The sequence below is a fragment of the Pseudorca crassidens genome, chromosome 7 (genome assembly GCF_039906515.1).
Source record: "Pseudorca crassidens isolate mPseCra1 chromosome 7, mPseCra1.hap1, whole genome shotgun sequence".
Lineage (NCBI taxonomy): Eukaryota > Metazoa > Chordata > Mammalia > Artiodactyla > Delphinidae > Pseudorca > Pseudorca crassidens.
The window spans coordinates 92541162-92567376 of NC_090302.1; the positions used below are offsets into that span (position 1 = coordinate 92541162).

Sequence of the window (26215 nt, forward strand, 5' to 3'; positions counted from 1 at the left end):
TGCCACTCTGGGTACCCTTGTCTTGTTTCCTTGTTTCTGATCTTAGAGGAAAAGCTTTCACTCTTTCACTCTTGAGTGTGATTTTAGCTATAGGATTGTTGAATATGACCTGTATTCTATACTCAATTTGTGAAGTTTTTTTTTATCATGAAAGGATATTTTGTTTCATCAAATGCTTTCCCCATCTATTGCAGTGATTATATTTTTATCTTTCATTTTATTAGTGTGATGTATCACATTTATTGATTTGCATATGTTGAACCATCCTTGCAGCACAGGGATAAATTCCACTTGATCATGGTGTATGATCCTTTTAATGTGCTGTTCGATTTTTTTCTATTGTTTTTCTGGTCTCTATTTCATTGATTCTGCTCCGATTTTTGTTGTTTCCTTTCCTCTGCTAACTTTGGATGTAGTTTGTTCTTTTCTTTAAATTTTTTGATGTGTGAAGTTAGGTTGTTTATTTGAGATATTTATTTTCTCTTAACGTAGTCATATATTGTTACAAACTTCTGTTAGAACTGCTTTTGCTGCTTCCCATAAGTTTTAGTGTGTTGTGTTTCCATTTTCATTTGTTTTAAGATATTTCATTTCTGTTTTGATTTGTTCTTTGACCCACTGGTTGTTGAGGAGTGTGCTGTTTAATTTCCACATATTTCTGAGTTTTTCAGTTTTTCTCCTGTTAATTGATTTCTAGTTTCATACCATCATGGTTTGAAAAGTTGTTCGGTATCAATTCAGTCTTCTTAAACTTGCTGAGAATTGTTTTGTGAGCTAGCATATGATCTATCCTGGAGAATGTTCCATGTGCACTGGAGAAGAATATGTATTCCACTGCTCTTGGATGGAATATTCTGCATATGTCTGTTAGGTCCATTTGGCCTAAAGTATAGTTTGAGTCCAGTGTTTCCTTATTGATTTTCTGTCTATATGGTCTGTTCATTGTTAAAAGTGGGATAGTAAAGTCTTCTACTATTATTGTATTGTTGTCTATTTCTGCCTTCTTCACTGTTAATATATCTGGGTGCTCCAATGTTGGGTGCATATGAATTTACGATTGTTATATTCTCTTGGTGAATCAACCCCTTTATCATTATGTAATGATCTTCTTTGTCTCTTGTTACAGTGTTTGAGTTAAAGTCTCTTTGTCAAAGATGCAGACGTAGAGAATGGACTTGAGGACATGGGGAGGGGGAACGGTAAGCTGGGAAGAAGTGAGAGAGTGGCATGGACATATATACATTACCAAATGTAAAATAGATAGCTAGTGGGAAGCAGGAACATAGCACAGAGAGATCAGCTCGGTGCTTTGTGTCCATCCAGAGGGGTGGGATAAAGGAGGGTGGGAGGGAGATGCAAGAGGGAGGAGATCTGGGGATGTATGTATATGTATAGCTGATTCACTTTATTATACAGCAGAAACTACCACACCATTATAAAGCAATTATACTTCAATAAAAATGTTAAAAAGTTAAATAAAATTTGTCTGATATAAGTATACCTATCCATGGTCTCATGTTGTTTGCATTTTCAGGAAATATTTTTTTCCCCTTCACTTTCAGTCTGTATGTGTCTTTGAACCTGAAGTGAGTTTTCTGTAGGGAGCATTTCGTTGGATCTTTTTTAAAAAAAATCCAGCTCCTCTGCCTTTTGACTGGAGAATTTAATCCATTATATTTAAAATAACTGTTGATGGGTAAGGACTTACTAATGCCATCTTATTAATATTTTTCTGACTCTTGTAGTTCCATTGTTCTTTCTTCCTCTCTTGCTTTCTTTGTGAATTTATGCTTTTCTGTAATGTAAGCTTTGATTCTTTTCTCTTTAACTGTTATGTATCTATTGTAGGTTCTTGCTATGTGGTTACCATGAACCTTACATAAAACATAGATGTAACAGTTTATTTTAAGTTGATGACAACTTAACTTCAATTGCATACAAAAATGCTACCCTTTTACTCCCCCACCCCACATTTTATGTTTTTGATGTCAAAATTTACCTCTTTGTATATTGTATATTTTTACACATTATTATTATTGTCATTTTAAATAATTTTATCCTTTAACCTTTATACTAAAGTGATTAACACAACACTGTATTACAATATTACAATATTCTGAATTTGTCTATATACATACCTTTACCAGAATGTTTTATATTTTCATACGTTCTCATGTTAGTAATTACCGTCATTTCCTTTCAGCTTGAAGAAATCCTATCAGCATTTTTTGTGAGGCAGGTCTAGTGTAGAATAGCTCCCTCAGCTTTTATTTGAGAACAAACATCTCTTCTTCATTTTTGAAAGATAGCTTTGCTGGGTAAACTTCTTTGGCAGTGTTTCTCTTTCTGCGCTTTGAGTTTTTCATCCCACTCTCTCCTCGCTTGCAAGGTTTCCACTGAGTATCCGCTGATAGACTTATTGGGGGTTCCTTTATTATGTGAGGGTTTGTTTTTCTCTTGACAGTTTTAAAAATTCTCTCTTTGTCTTTGATTTTACACAGTTTTTTAATAGTGTGTCTTTGAGAAGATCATTTTGGGTTGATATTTGGTGTTGACCTATTAGCTTCATGAACTTGTATGTCCAAATCTTCTCTCCCCAGATTGGGAAGTTATCAGCCATTCTTTCTTTCTTTTTTGGCTTAAAAGAGCAGAAATTTATTTTCTCACAGTTTTGGAGGCCAGAAGTCCAAAATCAAGGTGTTTGCAGGGCCATGATCTCTCCAGAGACTCTAGAAAAGATTCCTTTCCTTGCAATTTCCAACTTCAGTGAATGGCTGTTGGCATTCCTTGGCTTGTGGCTGCTCACTCCAATCTCTGCCTCCATTTTCACATGGTCTTTCTCCTCCTTTCTGTCGGTGTCTTCTCCTCTTATTATAAGGACACTTGTCATTAGATTTCGAGCCCACCTGGATAATCTAGAATGATTGCAAATAAGTTTTTGATATAATTACATATGCAAAGACCCTTTTCCAAAATAATGTCATACTAACAGGTTCCAGGGATTAGAACATGGACATATTCAGTGGGGGCACCATTTAATTCATTATACCCAATGTGAGGTGCCCTTCCAAGTGGCAGGGAAGCATTTGTCACTGACACATTGAACTTTCCTACAGGTGCCCACATCCTATTCTCAAACTTGCCAAGTATCCAGATGGGTTTCTGTGATGCCAGCAAACCCAGACAGGATGCAGAGTGGGACCCAGACACAGCTTTGTTTCATGTTAGCTTTCAGTGATGTCTCTTTTTTTCCTTTCTTTTTTTTTTTAAACTTTCTTTCTTTCTTTTTTTTTTTTTTTTGTGTGGTACATGGGCCTCTCACTGTTGTGGCCTCTTCCGTTGCGGAGCACAGGCTCCGGACATGCAGGCTCAGCAGCCATGGCTCATGGGCCCAGCCGCTCCGCAGCATGTGGGACCTTCCCGGACCAGGGCACGAACCCGTGTCCCCTGCATCGGCAGGCAGACTCTCAACCACTGCACCACCAGAGAAGCCCTAACCTTTCTTTTTTATTGAGTTAAAATATATGTAACATAAAGTTTACCATATTAATAATTTGTAAGCATTCAGTTCAGTGGTACTAAATACATTCACATTGTTGTGCAGCCATCTCCACCATCCATCCTCATAACTCTTTTCATTGTAAATCTGAAACTGTATACCTATTAAACAACTCAACTTCTCCATTCCCCCAGCCTCTGGCAACCACCATTATATGTTCTGTCTTTTTGATTTTGACTACTGTAAATGCCTCATATCACTGGACTTATACAGTTTTTGTCTTTTTGTTCCTGGTTTATTTCACTTAACATAATGTATTCAAGGTTTGACTATGTTGTAGCATATTGCAGAATTTCCTTCCTAAACATGAAGTTTTTAGAATAAAACAATGAAATATTCCATTGTAAGTATATAACACATCTTGCTTATTCATTCATCATTTGATGGGCACTTGAGTTACATCCTTGTTTTAAATAATATGAATAATGCTGCTAGGAATGTGAGTGTACAAATATCTCTTCAAGACCCTACTTTGTTTTTGGTATATATCCAGAAGTGGAATTTCTAGGTAATATGGTAATTCTACTTTTAATTTATTAAGGAACCTCCATACTTTTTTCCAATTGTAGCTGTACCATTTTAAATTCCCACTGACAGTGCACAAGGATGCCAAATTCACCATATCATTGTCAGTACTCACTGTTTTCTAAGAAGTCATTACCAAATCAAATATTATGAAGCTTTTGTCTTGTGTTTTCTTCTAAGAGTTTTGTTGTTTTAGGTCTTATATTTATGTCATTGATCCATTTTGAGTCAATTCTGTATATGGTGTAAGGTAAGGATCAAATGTCATTCTTTTCTATGCAGATATCCATTTTCGACAGCACCATTTGTTGGAAAGACTACCCTTTAGAGTTGAGGAAGATGGCGGAAGAGTAAGACAGAGATCACCTTCCTCCCCACAGATACATCGGAAATACATCTACACGTAGAACTGCTCCTATAGAACACCAACTGAATGCTGGCAGAAGACCTCAGACCTCCCAAAAGGCAAGAAACTCCCCACGTACTTGGGTAGGACAAAAGAAAAAAGAAAAAACAGACACAAAAGAATAGGGATGGGACCTGCACCAGTGAGAGGGAGCTGTGAAGGAGGAAATGTTTCCACACACTAGGCAGCCCCTTCGCGGGCGGAGACTGCGGGTGGCAGAGGGGGGAAGCTTCAGAGCTGCGGAGGAGAGCCAGCAACAGGGATGCGGAGGGCAAAGTAGAGAGATTTATGCACAGAGGATTGGTGCCGACCAGCAGTCACCAGCCCGAGACACTTGTCTGCTCACCCACCGGGGCAGGCGGGGGCTGGGAGCTGAGGCTCGGGCTTCAGTCGGATCGCAGGGAGAGGACTGGGGTTGGCAGCGTGAACACAGCCTGAAGGGGTTAGTGCACCACGGCTAGCAGGGAGGGAGTCCAGGAAAAAGTCTGCACCTGCCGAAGAGGCAAGAGACTTTTTCTTCCCTCTTTGTTTCCTGGTGCTCGAGGAGAGGTAATTAAGAGAGCCGCTTAAAGGAGCTCCAGAGATGGGCGCGAGCCGCGGTAACAGCGCGGACCCCCACGGTAACAGCGCGGACCCCAGAAACAGGCAGGAGATGCTAAGGCTGCTGCTGCCACCAAGAAGCCTGTGTGCAAGCACAGGTCACTATCCACACCTTCCCTCCCGCGAGCCTGTGCAGCCTGCCACTGCCAGGGTCCCGTGATCCAGGGACAACTTCCCCAGGAGAGGGCACGGGGTGCCTCAGGCTGCTGCAACGTCACACTGGCCTCTGCCGCCGCAGCCTCGCCAAGCATCCGTACCCCTCCCACCCCCAGCCTGAGTGAGCCAGAGCCCCCAATCAGCTGTTCAACCCTGTCCTGTCTGAGCGAAGAACAGACGCCCTCAGGCCACCTACATGCAGAGGTGGGGCCAAATCAAAAGCTGAACGCCGGGAGCTGTGCGAACAAAGAAGAGAAAGAGAAACCCTCCCAGCAGCCTCAGGAGCAGCGGATTAAATCTCCACAGTCAACTTGATGTACCCTGCATCTGTGGAATACCTAAATAGACAACAAATCATCCCAAATCGAGGAGGTGGAGTTTGGGAGCAAGATATATTATTTTTTCCCCTTTTCCTTTTTGTGAGTGTGTATGTGTATGCTTCTGTGTAAGATTTTGTCGGTATGGCTTTGCATTCACCATTTGCCCTAGGGTTCTGTCAGTCCGTTTTCTTTTTATTTTTCAAAAAATTTTTTTCTTAATAATTATTTTTTATTTTAATAACTTTATTTTATTTTATCTTTATTTTATCCTCTTTCTTTCTTTCTTTCTATTTTTTCTCCCTTTTATTCTGAGCCATGTGGATGAAAGGCTCTTGGTGCTCCTGTGCCTCTGAGGTGGGAGAGCCAACTTCAGCTGACTTCAGGTCCACAAGAGACCTCCCAGCTCCACGTAATGTCAAACGGTGAAAGTCTCCCAGAGATGTCCACCTCAACACGAACACCCAGCTTCACTCAATGACTAGCAAGCTACAATGCTGGACACCCTATGCCAAACAACTACCAAGACAGGAAGACAACCCCACCCATTAGCAGAGATGCTGCTTAAAATCATAATAAGGCCACAGACACCCCAAAACATACCACCAGATGTGGACCTGCCCACCAGAAAGATAAGATCCAGCCTCATCCACCAGAACACAGGCACTAATCCCCTCCACGAGGAAGCCTACACAACCCACTGAACCAACCTTAGCCACTGGGGACAGACATCTAAAACAACAGGAACTACGAACCTGCAGCCTGCAAAAAGGAGACCCCAAACACAGTAAGATAAGCAAAATGAGAAGACAGAGAAACACACAGCAGATGAAGGAGCAAGGTAAAAGCCCACCAGACCTATCAAATGAAGAGGAAATAGGCAGTCTACCTGAAAAAACATTCAGAATAACGATAGTAAAGATGACCCAAATCTTAGAAATAGAATAGAGAAAATGCAAGAAACATTTAACAAGGACCTAGAAGAACTAAAGAGGAAACAAGCAACGATGAACAACACAATAAATGAAATTAAAAATACTTTAGAAGGGATCAATAGCAGAATAACTGAGGCAGAAGAACGGATAAGTGACCTGGAAGATAAAGTAGTGGAAATAACTAGTGCAGAGCAGAATAAAGAAAAAAGAATGAAAAGAACTGAGGACAGTCTCAGAGACCTCTGGGAAAACATTAAATGCACCAACATGCGAATTATAGGGGTCGCAGAAGAAGAAGAGGAAAAGAAAGGGACTGAGAAAATATTTGAAGAGATTATAGTTGAAAACTTCCCTAATATGGGAAAGGAAATAGTCAATCAAGTTCAGGAAGCACAGAGAGTCCCATACAGGATAAATCCAAGGAGAAACATGCCAAGACACATATTAATCAAACTATCAAAAATTAAATACAAAGAAAACATATTAAAAGCAGCAAAGGAAAAGCAACACATAACACACAAGGGAATCCCCATAAGGTTAACAGCTGATCTTTCAGCAGAAACTCTGCAAGCCAGAAGGGAGTGGCAGGACATATTTAAAGTGATGAAGGAGAAAAACCTGCAACCAAGATTACTCTTCCCAGCAAGGATCTCATTCAGATTTGATGGAGAAATGAAGACCTTTACAGACAAGCAAAAGCTGAGAGAGTTCAGCACCACCAAAACAGCTTTACAACAAATGCTAAAGGAACTTCTCTAGGCAAGAAACACAAGAGAAGGAAAAGACCTACAATAACAAACCCAAAACAATTAAGATAATGGGAATAGGAACATACATATTGATAATTACCTTAAATGTAAATGGATTAAATGCTCCCACCAACAGACACAGAGTGGCTGAATGGATACAAAAACAAGACCCATATATATGCTGTCTACAAGAGACCCACTTCAGACCTAGGGACACATACAGACTTAAAGTGAGGGGATGGCAAAAGATATTCCATGCAAATGGAAATCAAAAGAAAGCTGGAGTAGCAATTCTCATATCAGACAAAATAGACTTTAAAATAAAGATTATTAGAAGAGACAAAGAAGGACACTACATAATGATCAAGGGATCGATCCAAGAAGAAGATATAACAATTATAAATATTTCTGCACCCAACACAGGAGCATCTCAATACATAAGGCAAATACTAACAGCCATAAAAGGGGAAATCGACAGTAACACAATCATAGTAGGGGACTTTACCACCCCACTTTCACCAATGGACAGATCATCCAAAATGAAAATAAATAAGGAAACACAAGCTTTAAATGATACATTAAACAAGATGGACTTAATTGATATTTATAGGACATTCCATCCAAAAACAACAGAATACACATTTTTCTCAAGTGCTCATGGAACATTCTCCAGGATAGATCATATCTTGGGTCACAAATCAAGCCTTGGTAAATTTAAGAAAATTGAAATCGTATCAAGTATCTTTTCTGACTACAGCACTATGAGACTAGATATCAATTACAGGTAAAGATCTGTAAAAAATACAAACACATGGAGGCTAAACAATACACTAGTTAATAACGAAGTGATCACTGAAGAAATCAAAGAGGAAATCAAAAAATACCTAGAAACAAATAACAATGGAGACACGACGACCCAAAACCTATGGGATGCGGCAAAAGCAGTTCTAAGTGGGAAGTTTATAGCAATACAATCCTACCTTAAGAAACAGGAAACATCTCAAATAAACAACCTAACCTTGCACCTAAAGCAGTTAGAGAACAAAGAACAAAAAATCCCCAAAGTTAGCAGAAGGAAAGAAATCATAAAGATCAGATCGCAAATAAATGAAAAAGAAATGAAGGAAACGATAGCAAAGATCAATAAAACTAAAAGCTGGTTCTTTGAGCAGATAAACAAAAAAGATAAACCATTAGCCAGACTCATCACAAAAAAAAGGGATAAGACTCAAATCAATAGATTTAGAAATGAAAAAGGAGAAGTAACAACTGACACTGTAGAAATACAAAGGATGGTGAGAGATTACTACAAGCAACTTTATGCCAATAAAATGGACAACCTGGAAGAAATGAACTAATTCTTAGAAATGCACAACCTGCCAAGACTGAATCAGGAAGAAATAGAAAATATGAACAGAACAATCACAAGCACTGAAATTGAAACTGTGATTAAAAATCTTCCAACAAACAAAAGCCCAGGACCAGATGGCTTCACAGGTGAATTCTGTCAAACATTTAGAGAAGAGCTAACACCTATCCTTCTCAAACTCTACCAAAATATAGCAGAGTGAGGAACACTCCCAAACTCATTCTACAGGGCCACAATCACCCTGATACCAAAACCAGACAAGGATGTCACAAAGAAAGAAAACTACAGGCCAATATCACTGATGAACCTAGATGCAAAAATCCGCAACAAAATACTAGCAAACAGAATCCAACAGCACATTAAAAGGATCATACACCATGATCAAGTGGGGTTTATTCCAGGAATGCAAGGATTCTTCAACATACGCAAATCAATCAACGTGATACACCATATTAACCAATTGAAGGAGAAAAACCTTATGATCATCTCAATAGATGCAGAGAAAGCTTTCGACAAAATTCAACACCCCAAAATAAAAAAATTCAACACCCATTTATGATAAAAACCCTGCAGAAAGTAGGCATAGAGGGAACTTTCCTCAACATAATAAAGGCCATATATGACAAACCCACAGCCAACATCGTCCTCAATGGTGAAAAACTGAAAGCATTTCCACTAAGATCAGGAAAAAGACAAGGTTGCCCACTCTCACCTCTATTACTCAACATAGTTTTGGAAGTTTTTGCCACAGCAATCAGAAAAGAAAAAGAAATAAAAGGAATCCAAATCGGAAAAGAAGAAGTAAAGCTGTCACTGTTTGCAGATGACATGATACTACACATAGAGAATCCCAAAGATGCTACCAGAAAACTGCTAGAGCTAATCAATGAATTTGGTAAAGTAGCAGGATACATACTCTCTTGATTAATGTAGCTTTGTAGTATAGTCTGAAGTCAGGGAGTCTGATTCCTCCAGCTTCATTTTTCTTTCTCAAGATTGCTTTGGCTATTCGGGGTCTTTTGTGTTTCCATATAATTAAAAAATTTTTTTGCTCTAGTTCTGTGAAAAATGCCAATGGTAGTTTGACAGGGATTGCACTGAATCTGTAGATTGCCTTGGTTAGTTCTTATCATCTTACCTCATGTGCCTACTTATCTCTAAGTGAGTCCTGCACACTGTATTTGAAAAGAGAGGCCTTGGGAGTTGTTAACCTTCTCCAGAAAGGATTTTCATTTACTCCCACCCAGTAACTGGGCAGCTGCAGCCAGTGCAGGGACTGTTTACTTTCAGACCACCCTCACTCTTAGGTTGCAACTTGATAACCCACCCCAATGTAAGAGGATTCACAGGGCTCCATTCCTTGGTGGACCTGCAGTCCAACTTTTGTCTACTTGGCTATTAAAGCTCTGCTCAGCCCCTTAGCTTTGTAGTAAACATCTCCAGGGCAAAAGCAGCCCCATTTTTAGGCTTAGCACTTTGATTTCTGCCATCTTCTGAATCTTGGCCTAGAAACCGTTTGCTCTTTTTAGCTCTCTTACTTGATATATTTTCTAATTTTTCTAATTGTCCTTCACTGACAAGTATGTGTGAATCATGTGCTCTACCATTCCCAAGAGAGAACCTTAGTGGATTCCTCTTCTTCTATACAATATATTCTCAAATTGCTCTGGAGATGTTAATTACACTTATTCCAAAGTCTTCTTTAAACAACTAGAGTTGTTTATGTGAAATCTGTTTCATCAGGTTTTACCTTTTTGTTTACAAGCTTAGTTCTTTTACAGAATTAGTTCTGTTTACATATGAAACTGTTCCCGGATGTCTGCTCATCTTGATATTTGCGATGCCAGTTTGCCCATGCTTTCAAAGACCTCCTTCCCTCCAGGAGGAGGATACTCCCCCCAGGTGAGAGCCACTTCCTCAATCTGCCGGCTAACACCCCCTTTTGCCATTTCTCTCTGGCCAAATGCTTCCTCCCAATGCCCAAGAATCACCTCTAAAACAAATGTCCTGGCAACAGAAGGCCTTCATCATCTGAAGCAAATGCTTGCATTCTGTCGAATATGCCTCAGTTTTCCTTTCAGTTGGGCCCTTGTGGAGACTTGAAAAGGGGGAAAGAAGGGTGAGAATGCAGTAGTGAGAAGGAACTGCAAGGAGAAGAAAGACTATGAGTAGGACAAGGAGACAGGAAAGCAGGGGCCCGTGGACAAGAAAACACAGGCAGCCCACAGGGCTGGACCTCTGAGAGGGTGAGAGGCTGCAGAGATGGGGCCAGGGAACAGGCTGTGGCACACTAGAGCCGAAGGGGGATGAGGAGTCTGCCCTCCATGTGGCAGGCAAGGAGGACCTTGGGGGACTGAGCAGAATTACGTGGTCACTTGGTCTGCCATGTGGAGGGCCTGGCTTGAAGTGCCACCTGGCACAGCGGTCTGGTGCCAGGTCCACAGACCCTGGGAAACAGCAGAGGTTCCTGAGAGCTGGGTCACTCACCAGCAGGAGGGGGCCTTCTGGAAAGTCACAGGCCTCCAATGAAGACGAGTATGTAGGCAGGCAGGAGGCTTGCTTACACCCGTTCTCTGCTTTGCATACTTTGATCAGTCCCCGCTCATCCACGGTGACAGCCAGTTGCAGCTGAGGGTAAGTCACCAAATTCACCAGAGCTGCAGGCTGTAGAGGGCTCGACAGAGCTCTGTGCCCTAGGCAACAACAAAATTAATGTAACAACTCACATAGGGCCCATTAATTTCCTAAACGCTTATTATTTTCATTCATTTGACCATCACCCAGTGCACACTGGGGATGTGCAGGTGTAAAGGATGTGATCCCCATCCTCACAGGCTGCACAGCATGGTAGGGAACACAACACAGGAGCAATGTTCTACCACAGAGGAGACAGGTGTGTCCTGGAGGAGAGCAGTGGCTGAGCATGGGTGTTGAGACTGCCTGGGGTTGGTGCCATTGCAGGGGGACTGAGGGTGGGGTCCTTCATGTGCACTGGGCACAGGATGTCTGAAGCACTCCCAGTGGTTACCTATGGCTCAACTAAAGAAGGCTGGGCAGGGAGGCAGGACCCACTACCCACCCTGCCCAGGATCTGGGCTGTGCTTGGGACCCAGGCTGTGCTGGGGACCTGGGCTGTACTCAGGAACTGGGCTGTGCAGGGCTGCATAAAGAGAACTTCCACGTGGAGCATCTCACTTGGTCCCCAAGGAACCCAGGTTTACAGATAAGCTAATTCAGCCTTGTAGTTGTAAACAGTTTCTGTTGCATATCTACAACTGCCCTGCTCAGAACATGCCCTTCCCAGTGGTGTGCCCAGCAGTGCCACCACAGGCTGGGCCTGGCGAAGGCCATTAGCACAGAGGAAAATGACTGGTCCGAGATGGGCTGATTCCCAGATACATGGTCTCTCCCACGATTCTGAAAGCTAGAACAGCGAGGTAAGAGCCCGGGTCCAGCAGGCCCACAGCACATTAGGACAGGGCATCAGAGAACCAATCCTCTAATTGCTGTTTCTGAGTTTCTCAGAGTTGCCACATGGGGTTTGTTTCCAATTTGGAGTTATTACGGTTCTTTTTCTATCAAGTGTTATCATGTTAGCATGATCTTTTTCCAATCATGATATCCCAGTATTCTTCCATTCTTTTTTTTCTTCCCCCTCACATCAGCAAATCAACAGTTGATTTCTGTTGCTTAAACAGCTAACAAGACTATTACTAGTAGGGACTCAGCACCGGTGACTGGCTCATGTCAACTAGGTCTCGGAGAATACACATTATTCGCCAGTGGCGAATACACATGTGAGAATACACATTATTCGCCAGTATGGAAGTGGGTAAAGAAGCAGTGAAACTCCCCTTCCCATTTCAGAATAGGAAGTAGCAACCAGGGAAACAGAGTTCAGAAACAGGCTACATAATGCATGACTCCAACAAAATGATTGAGCTTTTTAAAAATAAAATAAGATTGGAGATGTATTCACAAAGAGGATTAAGGTTGGGAAGCCAGGCAGAATAGGTGCCGAGGGATCTAGCCCTGTCTAACAGTCCCACACTGTGACCAATGGACCACACTAGAGTTCAACAAACCATGGCCTGCAGCCAAACCCAGCCCACTGACCATTTTTGTATTTTCGTTAAAAAAAAATCAAAGAATATTTCATGACACATGAAAAAAACAAGAAACTCACATGTGAGTGTCCATAAGTACAGTTTTATTGGAACACAGCCACTCCCTTTTTGTTTACTTGTATACAGCTGCTTCTGCATTTCAGCCACATAGTTAAGTAGTTGCAACAGGACCACGTGGTCTGCAAAGCCTAAAATATTTGCTCTCTGGCCCTTTACAGAAAAGGTCTGCCACCCCAGCACCAAAGCTCTTTATGTTCAAGTCAAGACCTTTTTGTTTTGGCAACTATGGAACCTCCCAGCCTTCAGGTCTTCTTCCTGCCCGAGAGCCCCTCATCGAAGCCTGTGTGGTCTCATGTCCACAGCCTAAGGTGGGTCAGGGCAACACAACTGCAATGAAACAGAAACCAGCCACCTGCACCCATCAGTCACCAGAGACCTTCACTCGAAATTATAATGTCAAACATCACAATGTATATGAGGAAAATAAAGCACGTGGAAGAGAAAAAAAACATAAACAAATGAAAAAACTGACCATGGAGGAAAGACATATGAGGCAAATAACTGTATCCTTTAAACGACAAAAAAGAGCAATCAGAGAATATGAAAATGGATAGGAAAGCTTTTAACAATTAGTACCAACCAAGTTATCGAGGTTTTAACACTTAAGTTTGCAAGTGGGGTGAGTAAAATCTGCATTATCTAGGAAAAACCACCCAGAGGCAGGCATTGGCTCCAATGTGGACAGCACAGAACTGGGCATGGCAGCTGTCAATCCCCTTGCATAAACAGCCTCCATCAGGCACTGCAAAAATGCCCATCTCCCTGAGGCAGGACAGCAGAAAGTCAAGGGCATTTGCGATCAATCAGACTCAAGTCTGAAGTGTGACCTGGCACAGCGACTGAGCCTCCTGCAGCTCAGATTTCTCATCTGTACAATGGGGCTCCCACTACTCACCTCACAAGTTGGCTGTGATGATAAAGAATAAAGGCAAAGGGCCTTGCTAAGACTGAGGACATAGCAGCATCTGGTCACTTCTCATCCTGGCCCCCTCCTGAACAGCTCACCTCTTGCAGATCCCAGGCACACACGGTGCCATCTGATGACACGGCGCACACCACGGACTTCTCCCGCCCATCAAACCAGTACTCTTTGGTTGAGATGTAGGCCAGCTCATCTATCTCTCCTGAAAGAGAACACAGACTTGCCTTAAGCACAAACATGGATGCCTGGAATGTGAACATTCAACTTAGTGAAGGGGAGGCAGGCAAGTCATTCCTCTTCTCTCTCAGGAGCATGACAGGTGCTGATTCTGGGGACAGCAGTGGACAGAAAGAGCTGGGACTTCAGACTTACAATTTGGGTATCATGCCCAGGACTGCCTACCACCCACCAGCCATGTTACTGTGAACAACAGTTACAACATCCTTATCTCTTAGTTTCTATTTCTTTCTACTCTGAAATAGATGTAATGATCTCTGTTAGGATCAAATGATAACAGAGGTATAGAACATAGCAGGGTATGTCCTCATTATGTGGCATTTTCCAACTAATTGGCTGAAAAACTAAATCCCTGGAGATCTGACCAGGGAAAGAGTGGGAATGCACAGTTACCACCTTCCCCACCCCATACCTTTGTGCCCAGCAATGGCTTTGCAGATAAAATCCTTCTCTGGCCACCCAGATTCCATTTGGAACTCCAGCTCGGATCGGCAGAGATAGTACTGTTTCCATGTCTGTGTGCCCAGGGTCATCTGGGAGGCTTTACAGGAGGACCAGCGTCTCAGACACAGCTGCCTGAAACAAAGACCCCACAGTCCCAGGCAGAACAGGAGTCATTAGAAGGTGTTTTGGCATCAGTAGGCCTAGCTTTGATTCCCAGCTTCACCGTCTACTAGCTTGGACAACTCACTTTGCCTATGTAGGCCTCAGTTTCCTCCACCGTTAAATGGGGATAACGATATGACACTGAACGAGTGCTCACCACATGTCAGGAATAGGTGCTTTTTGTGTTTCCAGTCAATCTATATAACAACCCCATGAAGTAGGTCCTCATCTCCATTTTAGATATGAGAGAGGGGTTAAACAACTAACCCAGGGTCATGCAGCCTTGGTCATGCAACTGCAACTCAAGAGTCTGCATTTTTTTGAAGCCTCCAACTATTGTTGAACTGTTTATTTCTCTCTTCAATTTTGTCAGCCCTTCATGCATTTTGTTGCTTTGTTATTAGGTCCATATACATTTATAATTTTTTAGATCTTCTTGATGGATTGATCTGTTTATTATTATAAAATATCCTTCTTTGTCCCTAGTAACACTTTTTGTCTTAAAGTCTATTTTGTCTGTTATTAGCATGGTCATTCTAGCTCTCTCTTGGTTGCTGTTTGCATGGTATATGTTTCCATTCTATTATTTTCAACCTGTATCTTTGAATCTAAAATGTGTCTATTGTAAAGAGCATATACTTGGATATTTTTAATCCCTTCTGCCAATCTCTGCCTTTTCAATGGAGTGTTTAATCCATGTATATTTAATACAACTGATAAGATAGGATTTACATATGTCATTTTGCTTATTTCTATGCATTTTTCCTTCTATTCCTCTGGTACTGCCTTCTTTTGTATTAAGTATTTTCTTATGTCCTATTCCCTTGTCATTTCTTCAACTGTATATTCTTTTAATTCTTAGTGGTTGCCTTGGGGATTACCGGATAAAATCTTAATTTATGACAATCTAGTTTTGATTAATATCAACTTAATAGTATCAAAAAACTTAGCTCCTATGTAGCTCCATTTTATGCCCCTCTCATTCATGCTGTTATTGTCATACAAATTACTTCTTCATACATTATGTACCCAATGGAGAGTCACAATTATTGTTTTATGCAGTTGTCCTTTAAATCACGTAGGAAAAAAGGAGTTACAAACAATTCATTTATGTTGCCTATGTGGCTACTTTACTGGTGCTACTTCTTCACGTGGATTCAAGTTCCTGTCTAATGTCCTTTCATATCAATCTGAAAGACTCTCTTTAGTATTTTTTGTAGGGCACATCTACTAGCAACAAATTCTCAGAGCTTTTGTTAATCTAGGAATGTCTTAATTTTCTCCTTCATTTTGCTAGATATAGAATTCTTGATGACAATCTTTTTCTTCCCACACCTTCAATACATCAGCCCACTCCTTTTTGGGCTCCATGGTTTTTTATGAGAAATCAACCATTAATCTCATTGGGGTTGTCCTGTACATGATGAGTTGCTTCTCTCTTGATGCTTTCAAGATTCTGTCTTTGGCTTTCAAGTTGGATTATAAAGTGTCTCGAAATGGAACTCTTTTGACTTTATCCTACTTGCAGCTCACTGAGCTTCTGGATGTGTAAATTAACATTTTCCATCAAATTTGGGAAGTTTTCAGCCATATCTTTAAATACTTTCTACTTTCTTTCTCCTCTCATCTGGAACTCCCTATTATTTGTTGCTTGCATGCTTGATGGTGTCCCACAGGTCTCTTAGGCACTATTCATTTTTCTTCATCTTTAGCTTCATTGCGTTCCTCAGACTGGATAATCTCAACTGACCTATATTCCAGTTTACTGATTCTTTCTTCCGCCTGCTCAAATCTGCTCTTGAATTTTTAATTTGATATTGTACTTTCCTACTCCATAATTTCTGTTTAGTTATTTTTTATAATTTCTCTTTATTAATATTCTCTATTAATGAGACACTGTTCTCATACTTCCCTTTAGTTCTTTTCACATGGTTTCCTCTAGTTCTTTGCACATACTGAAATAGTTGATTTAAAGTCTTTGTCTAGTAAGTCTGATGCCTGGGCTTCCTTGGGGACAGTCTCTATTGTTTGCTTTGTTTCCTGCATATTAGCCACACTTTATATCTTTGCATGACTTATAACTTCTGTTGAAAACTGAACATTTTAAATAACATAATGCAGAACTCTGGAAATCTGATTCCACCCCACCCGTTTTATTATAGATGTTATTATTTTTTGTTTGTTTAGTGGAGTAACTCTGAAAAGTTTCTGAACTCTGAAAGTCTGTATTCTTTGTTATGTAGGGCCACTTATGTCTCTGTTCAGTTAAATTAATGTGCAGTAATGAGAGAACAGATATTTCCTAAATTTCTGGAACCACTAAATTTCCTAGTGATTGCCAAACGCTCTATGTGCAGGTTGGGGCATGTGTTCAACACTCAGCCAGGCAGTTGACTTCTCTGTCTTAGTCTTCACTTCCTGCTTCCATGGAACCTCAAGGTTAACCAGAGGTAAAAGTCTGGAGCCCTTTTATATCTTCCCTGAGTTAGCACACAGCCCTGAATAAGCACTTGGCCTTCTAGATTCCTAGGAATGTGTTGGAGCTTTCCAAAATCCCTAAGGACATCACATTCCCAGTTTTCCTTTTAAACTCTTTGGTTGGCCTATTGTTTCCTTAACTATCATTCATCAACTCTGATTAAAGACTAATTAAAAAGTTAATCAGGGCTTCCCTGGTGGTGCAGTGGTTAAGAGTCTGCCTGCCAATGCAGGGGACATGGGTTCATGCCCCGGTCCGGGAAGATCCCACATGCCGCAGAGCAGCTGGGCCTGTGAGCCATGGCCGCTGAGCCTGCGCGTCTGGAGCCTGTGCTCCACAATGGAAGGGGCCACAACAGTGAAAGGCCTGCGTACCACAAAAAAAAAAAAAAAAAAGTAAATCAATTCTCTTTAGTTGTCTTGACAGATGCCCCAAAGTAAAGGTTTTTCACATTGGGTGAACTTCAAGCAAGGTAAAATAAAGACAGCTTACATGTGAGCTCTTCCAGGAAACACCAGACAGGTTGAACAATGACAATTCTCTGGGAATAAGGCTTTGAAGAATCTTACCCATTCTTACCCTTCCAGTGACTGCAGCTCCTGGTTTCACTGTGATTGTGAACTGTTGGTATTCAAGACTAACACAAAGCTGGAAGGTTGTTATGGGAACAGAGCAAGTGAACACTTGCTGCTCTTACTGAGAATAAGCCATTTTTTTCTTGAATAAACACTTCCCAGACTACTGTAAGTCTCTGGTTAATTTCCAGAGTTCTGTAAAAGTTGATTTTGACAATTTATGCCAGTTTTCTCATTGCTTTTATGGAACAGAAAATTTTCAGAAGTCATTAATCCACCAATTTCCAAGAGTCTGCATCCTTAACTTGTATGTATCAATAACTACTGTCAATTCTATGATAGCAACTCGCTTATAAGGCTGTTGAAGATAAAACATTAGCTCATCCACACTATGGAGAATACTGAATCCCCACCTAGTCTGTGGACCCCAAAGTGAGTGAGACATGGCCCTTGCCCTATGAGTACTCTCAGCTGGTGGTTAGGAGGATAAGTAAAACTAAAATTCTGGAGAGAAATGCTAAGTTTCAGAAGGGGCAGCCTATAGTGCCATGGGAGTAAAACACAAGGAGAGTGAACATCTGGGAGAGGATTAGGGAGGCCCCATGGACAAAGGCTTTCAAAATTTACAGTCACCAGAGTTGATACAGCATCAGAGGACTCCAGTCATATCTCACAGAGGAGAAAAATAAGGCTGGGTGGGAAATAAGTAGCTCACAGCCCATGGTCCCAATAAGTACAACGCAAAGAGTTTCTCTCCATTCAAAGCCTGTACACTTACTGAGCACCTATGTGTCAGGCTCTGTACTAGGCACTAGTGACCTCTAACACACTGGGAAGGATCCAGTGCTTATGTCGGATATGGGTTTTCCTGTCCTCACTGAAACCCTGTTCCTTCTACCAGAAGTAGCATACTCACAGCCTGCAGGCAGAATGGGCATCCAGATTACCTTGTCTGGCCTGCATAGGATTGGCCTACTTGAACTAGCTGTCAATACTTAAAAATCAAGAGATTTCACATACAAATTAGGTAAAAGAAGAAGATATCTAGCTATACTGAAATCAAATTCTCACCTGGAAAAATTTATCTGGGGCCACACAGAACGGTACTCCTCAGACAAGAATGAGCTTTCAGGGAATTCCCTGGTGGTCCAGTGGTTAGGACTCTGCTTTAACTGATGAGGGCCTGGGTTCGATCCCTGGTTGGGGAGCTAGGATCCTGCAAGCCACATGGCACAGCCAAAAAAAAAAGAATGAGCTTTTAGCTCCACCATGGCCTTCACCATCCCTTTTATCTCTTGGACTAAGAGGCTGAGTATCAGCTGCCTCACATCATCATTCTTATGTTGTTGACTTTCTTTTAGTTGAAATAAACAGAAAGGGAAATTTCTTATACCCATATCTCAACCTAAACAGTGTGAAAATAAAAGCTAGACTAAGAAGATAATGTGGTTTAAGAAAAAGGGGGGATAACATTTCTTTGTGGAAGTGAAATCTATTTCTACATATTTAAGGCCATTATACATCAAACCATAAGTAGGAACCATAACCAATATTCAGAAGAAATAAAACCAAGTGATTTGACCAAGAAAAGGGCAGACTGTCAACAAGGCTGAAGTGTGCACATGAGTAAAGTATGAGATAAGCCTCTGAAATACAAGGATGTATCAAGTGAAAAAACACCATGGCACCAAAACCTTTCAGAAAGCAATTAACAGCAAAACAATCTACTGTACACAAACAAAAAGAAATATTTTTTTTTTTGCTTAAACAAAAGCAAATATTTGCAATTTTAACCAAAAATCTAACGCATAGTGTGTTAAAGAGATGGCAGAATTTAAAAGGTCATGAAGCATTTTAAAGAAGTAACTTGCAGTGTTTTAAATTAGAATTATAGAGTACATATTAAAAACATACGACCGGTTAACCATGTTCATTACTGTGTCTGTAAGAGTTTCTATGGGCCTGGAGAGTTTTGGGGCCTAGTACCCATGACAGATACAACATTAGAAATGACACGTGCATGTGACGATGCTCCTGGAATGCTGCTGCAGTTGTCCCAGTTCCAGAAGCATAAACCCAGTATTTTTTATATGAACATAGGTCAAGGATACCATACCAAAGAATGACTGTAGGCTAAAAAGAGTTTAGCACCAAAAACTATAAAATAGTAATGAACCGAAAACCCATTCATGACTTGGCTTGCAGACAGCTGAAGAATCTGCTTGAGGAACCTGGAGGTACACACAATATGGTAACACATGCAAACATGTGGGGGTTAGGTGATAAGCTGCTCAAGAGATTTTATGAACTGCTGAAAGAAATATATTACTTATGTTACTCAAAGGGAAATTCCTACCCCAGCTTATCAGTAAAGATGAGAACAAAGACTAGGGTTTAGGGTTGGCATCCTACCCATTTCAACTGTGAGAATTGCCCTCCAAGGGCTTCCACAAATAGTTACACCAATCTATGAGTCAACTCATTTATTTCTAGTGACACAGTGTCTTTGAGAATCACATTTGGCAAGACATTCTCTTGTCCACTTATCTACAGAGAAATAAATTTCCAGAATTGAATGTTCTATGTAGAGTACATTCCCCAAATTGTAGAGATAAAGACTGAAATCCAGTAAAAGTTCCCTTACTTTAAAATTGACTAGAGATTAACATCATTTTTCTAATTAGTATGATTAGCAATAAAAAAATGAATAAAAAGCAACAAACAGAACAGTGCTGTATGATACTGAAAACTAAATATGGCAAGATTGGCATTCCACAATTCTCAAATTTATCAATTCACAGTTATTCTAAAAATAAAAACCATCAAGCAAAGATTCCCTCCATGTTTGGAGGAAACTTCATGTGAACAGTTGTTTTCCATAAGGAAAGACTAAAACTAAATGTAGCTCCTAGTTGATAGTCAAGGCTATATAGTCTGTCCTATATACTACAAGAGGCAGAAGATCTGACACTTACCCCTTGGGACAAAAGAAAAGATGTCAGGTTCCAAAGGAGGAATGAACAGAAAAGAAAAATTTAATAATTTAATGATTAAAATATTTTTTATTTTCTACTTTTAATTTTTTGAATTTTATTTAAGTTCTAATATCAAACATGCTTATATAACTATGTTGTTACACCAAAGTTGAAATCAAATAAAAGTGGTTCATTTGTCTATTGATTTGTCTATCAGCCAGCTGCATTCAAGTTGCTGTACATTTCTGCCCCTGAGTTTGGCACCCCCACCTACATCAACCTCCACTTGATTAACAAAATCGCTTATATTTCAATACACTGTAAAAAAAGTCTCACACCCCCAACTAGGGAGGAGTTTCCTGCTGGTAAGGGCTGTGGATTGTCCCTTCTTGTCTACTTAGCAGAAACGCAGTGAGTGCTGAAAAGTACACCCCTCTCTCCTTTGAGGGATACTCTCCTGAGCAGGCCTGGCTCTTCCTCCACTCACCTCCACAGTTCCTTGGTCCTTGAAGCCTCATTCCAGACCTAGAAGAGTATCTGGTCAGTCAACATGCAATTAGTGCCTAGCCTGCCAGGCCCTGTGGAGGGGACAGAGAGCTAAATGAGACCCAGTGCTTGCACTCAAGAACACTCACCCTGGGGAGTTAGAGACAAATTCAGACAATCAAATAAAACACACCAAATAATGAATGACAAAGGAGAGAATGACCAACTCAGTTGGAGCCAAGGGGTTCAGAAGTAATTACTGATCAACTCCTGAAGGATGAGCAGTTATCCTCTAAGAAAATGGCTGAAGTATTTCAGGGAGAGAAAGATCCACTTGGGCAAAGATTCAGAAGTATGAAAAAGATGATGAGTAAGTTGCCTTAATCAGAACATAGAGAAAGGAGCTGGAGACAGGCTTAGACCAACTCTTGGAAGTCAGAAGGGCAAAAACAGTGAGAACTGTGAATGGAAAAGTGGCAAGTCAAACTGTGTTTTAGGCTTCTATGAGAAGGAAGGATTTGGAGACTTCCCTGGTGGTCCAATGGTTAAGAATCTGCCTTCCAATGCAGGGGGCACGGGTTGGATACCTAGTCGGGGAACTAAGATCCCACATGCTGGGGCAACTAAGCCCATGAGCGCTCTAGAGCCTGTGTGCCACAACTAGGAGCCCGTGCACCGCAACGAAAGATCCCACGTGCCACAACAAAGATCCCGTGTGCTGCAAATAAGACCCGATGCAGCAAAATAAATAAATAAATATTAAAAAAAAAAAAAAAAAAGACTGAGCTTCCACTGTAAGGGGCATGGGTTGGATCCCTGGTTGGGGAAGTAAGATCCTGTAAGCCATGTGGTAGGGCCAATTAAAAAAAAAAAAAGAGAGAAGGAAGGACTGGAAACGAGGGCAGAGCAGCAGGACCCATAAGAAGGCTGCTGCAATGGAGTAAATTAAGGCTCTGGCTAAAGGGATGTCCCAGAGATGCCAAGGTGAAGGAACAGAACTGCTACCTGGGGAGGGCACACAGGCCCTATTCCCACAAACTGCTCTCTGCAGAAGTATCTGGAAGAGATTCAGGTGGCCCTGGGAAGGGATCAGAGTACCCTGCCTCCCCCTCCCTCAGGCCCACACCTGCATCCTGGAACTTCTTGGCCTCTCCAGCTGGGCCACCCTGGATTCTGGAGCCTATACAGCTTCAGTAGAAACCACTCTGGAGCTTTCTGTGGCCCAGACCTACTGAGGGTCCCATCCAGATACGTGGCTTTCCAGGCCCTGGCAGAAATAACAACCACCCTGTCTGAGCCCAGGTTCCTACTTCCACAGCCCTCACTCACCCGAAATCAAAGTTTCTCAGTCCTTAAGAAATCTTTTTGGCTAGTAGGAATGTAAAATTGATATTTTGCAATAATCAAACCAAGTAAGAAGATTTCCGCATTCTGTTTTTCTATAGTTCCCGGTTCAAAACCCAACTGAGATGTTCTTACTTCCCTAACATAAAATTATAGTATGTAATATAACCTGCAAAATGGGTGTTACCCACCTTGGAGAATGCCTCTGTTAGATGCTGATCTTCATGATGACACTGTAAGGCAGGGTTTATTGACCTCATTTTACCTAACAGGGAAACCAGAACCTGGAGAAGTTGCTGCTATCAAAGGGTAAACGGCACCTCCCTTTCAAAATCTGCTGGGAGACTACCTGGGTGACCTCAGCCAATGCACTCACGGCACGATACTCACTTTCCCTATTGGTAAAAATGGGGATAACAACGCAGTATTTTACTTGATACATTTAAGTTATAATTTCACAATTCAGGTAAGGGTCTGTTTATTAATCTTTTTGTAAAATGATATAATAATGTATTTTAAAAGTAAAGAAATTCATTTACTCAACAAACATTTACTTAGAGTACACGAAATATCAAGCCATACGCTGAGTGTATACACACAGTGATCATACAGTGGTTATATACACAGCGATGCAAGAGAGAAAAGAATGAGTCTAGCGGGGGTCGGGGGTGGGGGGGAAGCAAACATTTAACAAGTACACTATGTGATCATTTAGTTACAGTTGTGCTGCGTAAGAGCACAGAGGAGGAAGAGCTCGGAACACAACAGGGGCAGAAGCGCAGATCAGACTAATGCACTAAACAGGCACTTAGGGCGCACAGCCAGTACAGTTCGACTGGCTGGGAAGGGACAGGCGGAGCCCGCAGGAGGAGGTGCCACTCACGGGGAGAGCACGGCTTTCCAGGCAGGCCTCAGAAGGGAAATTCCAGAATATGCCAGAAGAGGTGGGGATCCCTAAGCCAATCTTAGGGGTGAACCCTGTTCACAGGTGCCCGGTGCAAGCCAACCGCGCAGGAGCTCTGGACACACCGACAGACGGAGGGACGGAGGGACGGAGGGATAAGAGGCTTTCAGAGAGACCCCTTCATAGGTCGCCGAGGTCGCCACCCCGGGGGCCAAAAGCGCCCTCTGCAGATCGCGGATTCAGGGCCGTCCGACGCCCCCTCCCAGATTTGGGAAACTGAGGCTCCGAGGGGACGGGCCGACCACGAGCCCAGCCCTGCCTCCCGCCTGGGACAGGACGCGCTACCCTGTCCACCTGGGCGACGCAGAGCATGTCTTGGGCCTCCAAAAACACACGCAGCAGCTGGTGCAAACCCATCTGCGGCTCCACAGTGCCCGCCCCCATGGCTGCCTGGGTCGGGCTACGCCTTTACTGCGCTTCCGCCCCCGCAGGCCGAGCCCCGCCCGCTCGCTTAATCCTCGCCCAGCCTCCGCGCTTCCTTTCGGAACACCCACTTCTACTAATCCGCTCACCAGCCCCACTTCTACTTGGCCTCAGACTGGCTTCTGCCCTTGTCCTGACATTCGCTGAGACCCTTGCCCACCCCCTTATACTGACATTCATCCTCGTTCTGACCTTCGCCCTGACCCTCACGCGGGACCTTGTGGTGCCCCTGAACCCAGCACCTCCCGAGCCCTTGCCCTGGTGCCGGCCCTTATCCAGACCTTGACCCTCTTCCTCAACCTCGCCCTAATCATCACCCTTGACTTCATTAGCATCTGACATCTACCATACTCCTGTTCCTACCCTCACCTGACCCTGACTCACCCTAGTACACACCTTCATCCTGAGCTTTGCCCTAGCCCCGACCCTGGCCTTCACAATCACATTCAGAATGACCCTCAGCCTCCGTCTTACACTGGCACTGGCCCTTGCCCAAGCCCTGGCCCTAACCTGGTACCTCCCTCATCATGGCTCCTGCCCAGCCTCTCACCCTACCTAGCCTTAGCCCCGACCCTGGTTTTGGTCGTGGCCCTGACCAAGATCAGATCAGAGTTAGTGTAAGGGTGAAGGTCACGATCAAGCTCAATGTCACAGCAGCCAGGGTCACAGTCAGGATGAGGGTAAGATCAGGGACAGAGTGATTAAGATCAGAATCAGAGTGAGGGTGAGTGTCCAATTCAAGGTAAAATTCTACGTCAGGTTAAGGATCAAGATAAGAGAATGGTCAGGGTCATGGTGCCAGAATCAGGTTCAAGGACAAGGTCACTATAAGGGAAATTTTAGATCCAGGGTTCAGTTCAAGATCAGTGTGAGAGCCAAGGTTAGGATCAGGTTGAGGCTCCATTAGAGAGGATCAGTGAGAGGATGAATGTCAGGATTAGGATGATGGTTATTGTCAGGGTGAAAGTAAGATTGAAAGTTGGATTCAAGTTGACAGTGGATGTCCAGTTCCGTGTAGGATTCAGGGTCAAGGTGAGGGTGAGGTTGATGTTCAGGATTAGAGTCAGTGTCAGGTTCAGGGTCAAGATCAATGTGAGGTAATGTCAGGGTCAGGGTGAGCATGATGTTCATTGTGAAGGTCAAGGTCAATTAAAAGTCAAGGTGGGTTCCTTTTCTATTGCTGCTGGAAGGAATTAAGTCCTCCTCCTCCAACTCTCCCTCCCCCCAACCCCATTACATTGGCCCAATCTGCATAATCCAGGATACTCTTTCCATCTCAAAGTCTGTACCCTTAAATCACATTTGCAAAGTCCCTTTTGTGTGTAAGGCAATGTATTCACAGGTTAGGACATGGGCATCTTTGCGGGAGGGGCACATTATTCTGCTTACCACAGAGGGTCAGAGTTTGGTTTATAGTCAAAATCAAGTTCAAGGTTAAGTTTCAAAGTGAGGATGGGTCAAGATGAAGGTGACGATCAGGCTGAGGATGAGTCTTCATAATAATGAAAGTCAGTGTCAGTGTGAAGTTCAATTTCAGGGTCAGGGTCTAGATCAGGTTCAAGGTCATGATGGGATTAGGGTGTCAACGGTGACAGCCAAGTGTGAGTCCATGTTCTGTGTGAGGCTCAGCATTAGGATGAGGACCCAGGTCAGGGTGAAATGGAGGTCTAGGTCAAGATGAGTGTCAGGATCAGGATCATGGTCAGGCTTGGGGTGCAGACTAGTTTCAGGTTGAGTGTACAGTGTAGTTCAGCATCAAGGCGCAAGTTCAAGGGTAGGGTGGGTCAGTATGATGGTCCTTGTCAAGGTGAGGATTCAGTCTAGGGGCAGAGTGAAGTTGAAGGTCAGAATCAGATTGAAGGTGGTGAGTATCTCATTTATCACAGTATTCACAATCAGTGTGAGAGAAGCTGTCATTGTCAAAGATAAGTCAAGTTCAGGGCAAGTGTGAGGGACATGTTAACAATCAGGATCATAATGAGCATCAAGGTAAGAGGAATGTCAATTAGAGACTCAGGGTTAAGGTGAAGATGAGAGCCAAGTTCATGGACAAGGTTTAGTTCTAAGTCAAACGGGGTCAGAGTTTGGGTGACGGTCAGAGTCAATGCCAAGATCAAAGCCAGGCATGGGTGGGGAAGGGGCTGGCAAAGAATTGAGGGTGAGAGTCAGTGTCTATGTCAGGGTCAGGGTGATAGGGTCAGGTTAAGTGTAAGGTTTATGGTCAAGGTGAGGGTCAATGTCAGGGTGGAGTAAGCTTTAGTCTTTGCGAGTGGAACTGGCTGAGGGTCAGTGGTCAGGGTTTGGGTACAGACTTGCATTCATACGGAGGTAAGAGACACCAGAAACTGAGCTAGACTGAAGCTTAGAGTCTACAGATGTGGTTGGACAGGCAGATGCCAGA

The 26215-nt window shown here is 42.5% G+C and overlaps 1 protein-coding gene across 2 annotated transcripts; it reads right to left on the reverse strand.

The window, feature by feature from the left end:
• Positions 1-2777: 2777 nt before the first annotated feature.
• FBXW12 (F-box and WD repeat domain containing 12) lies at positions 2778-25581 on the reverse strand. 2 transcript variants are annotated; one of them, XM_067744995.1, is made up of 5 exons: positions 23677-25581; positions 21085-21122; positions 14375-14538; positions 13802-13927; positions 7920-11300 (listed from the first exon to the last, which is right to left on the reverse strand). In XM_067744995.1, the coding sequence occupies exons 1-5, from the start codon at positions 23773-23775 to the stop codon at positions 10546-10548; spliced, it is 1182 nt and encodes a 393-aa protein (XP_067601096.1). In that variant the 5' UTR covers positions 23776-25581; the 3' UTR covers positions 7920-10545. The 2 variants fall into 2 exon arrangements, 1 of the variants encoding a protein (XP_067601096.1); XR_010945132.1 differs by lacking the exons at positions 21085-21122; positions 23677-25581 and adding an exon at positions 2778-2915 and having other exon boundaries at positions 11104-11309; positions 13809-13927; positions 14375-18778.
• Between the last annotated feature and the right edge of the window lie 634 nt (positions 25582-26215).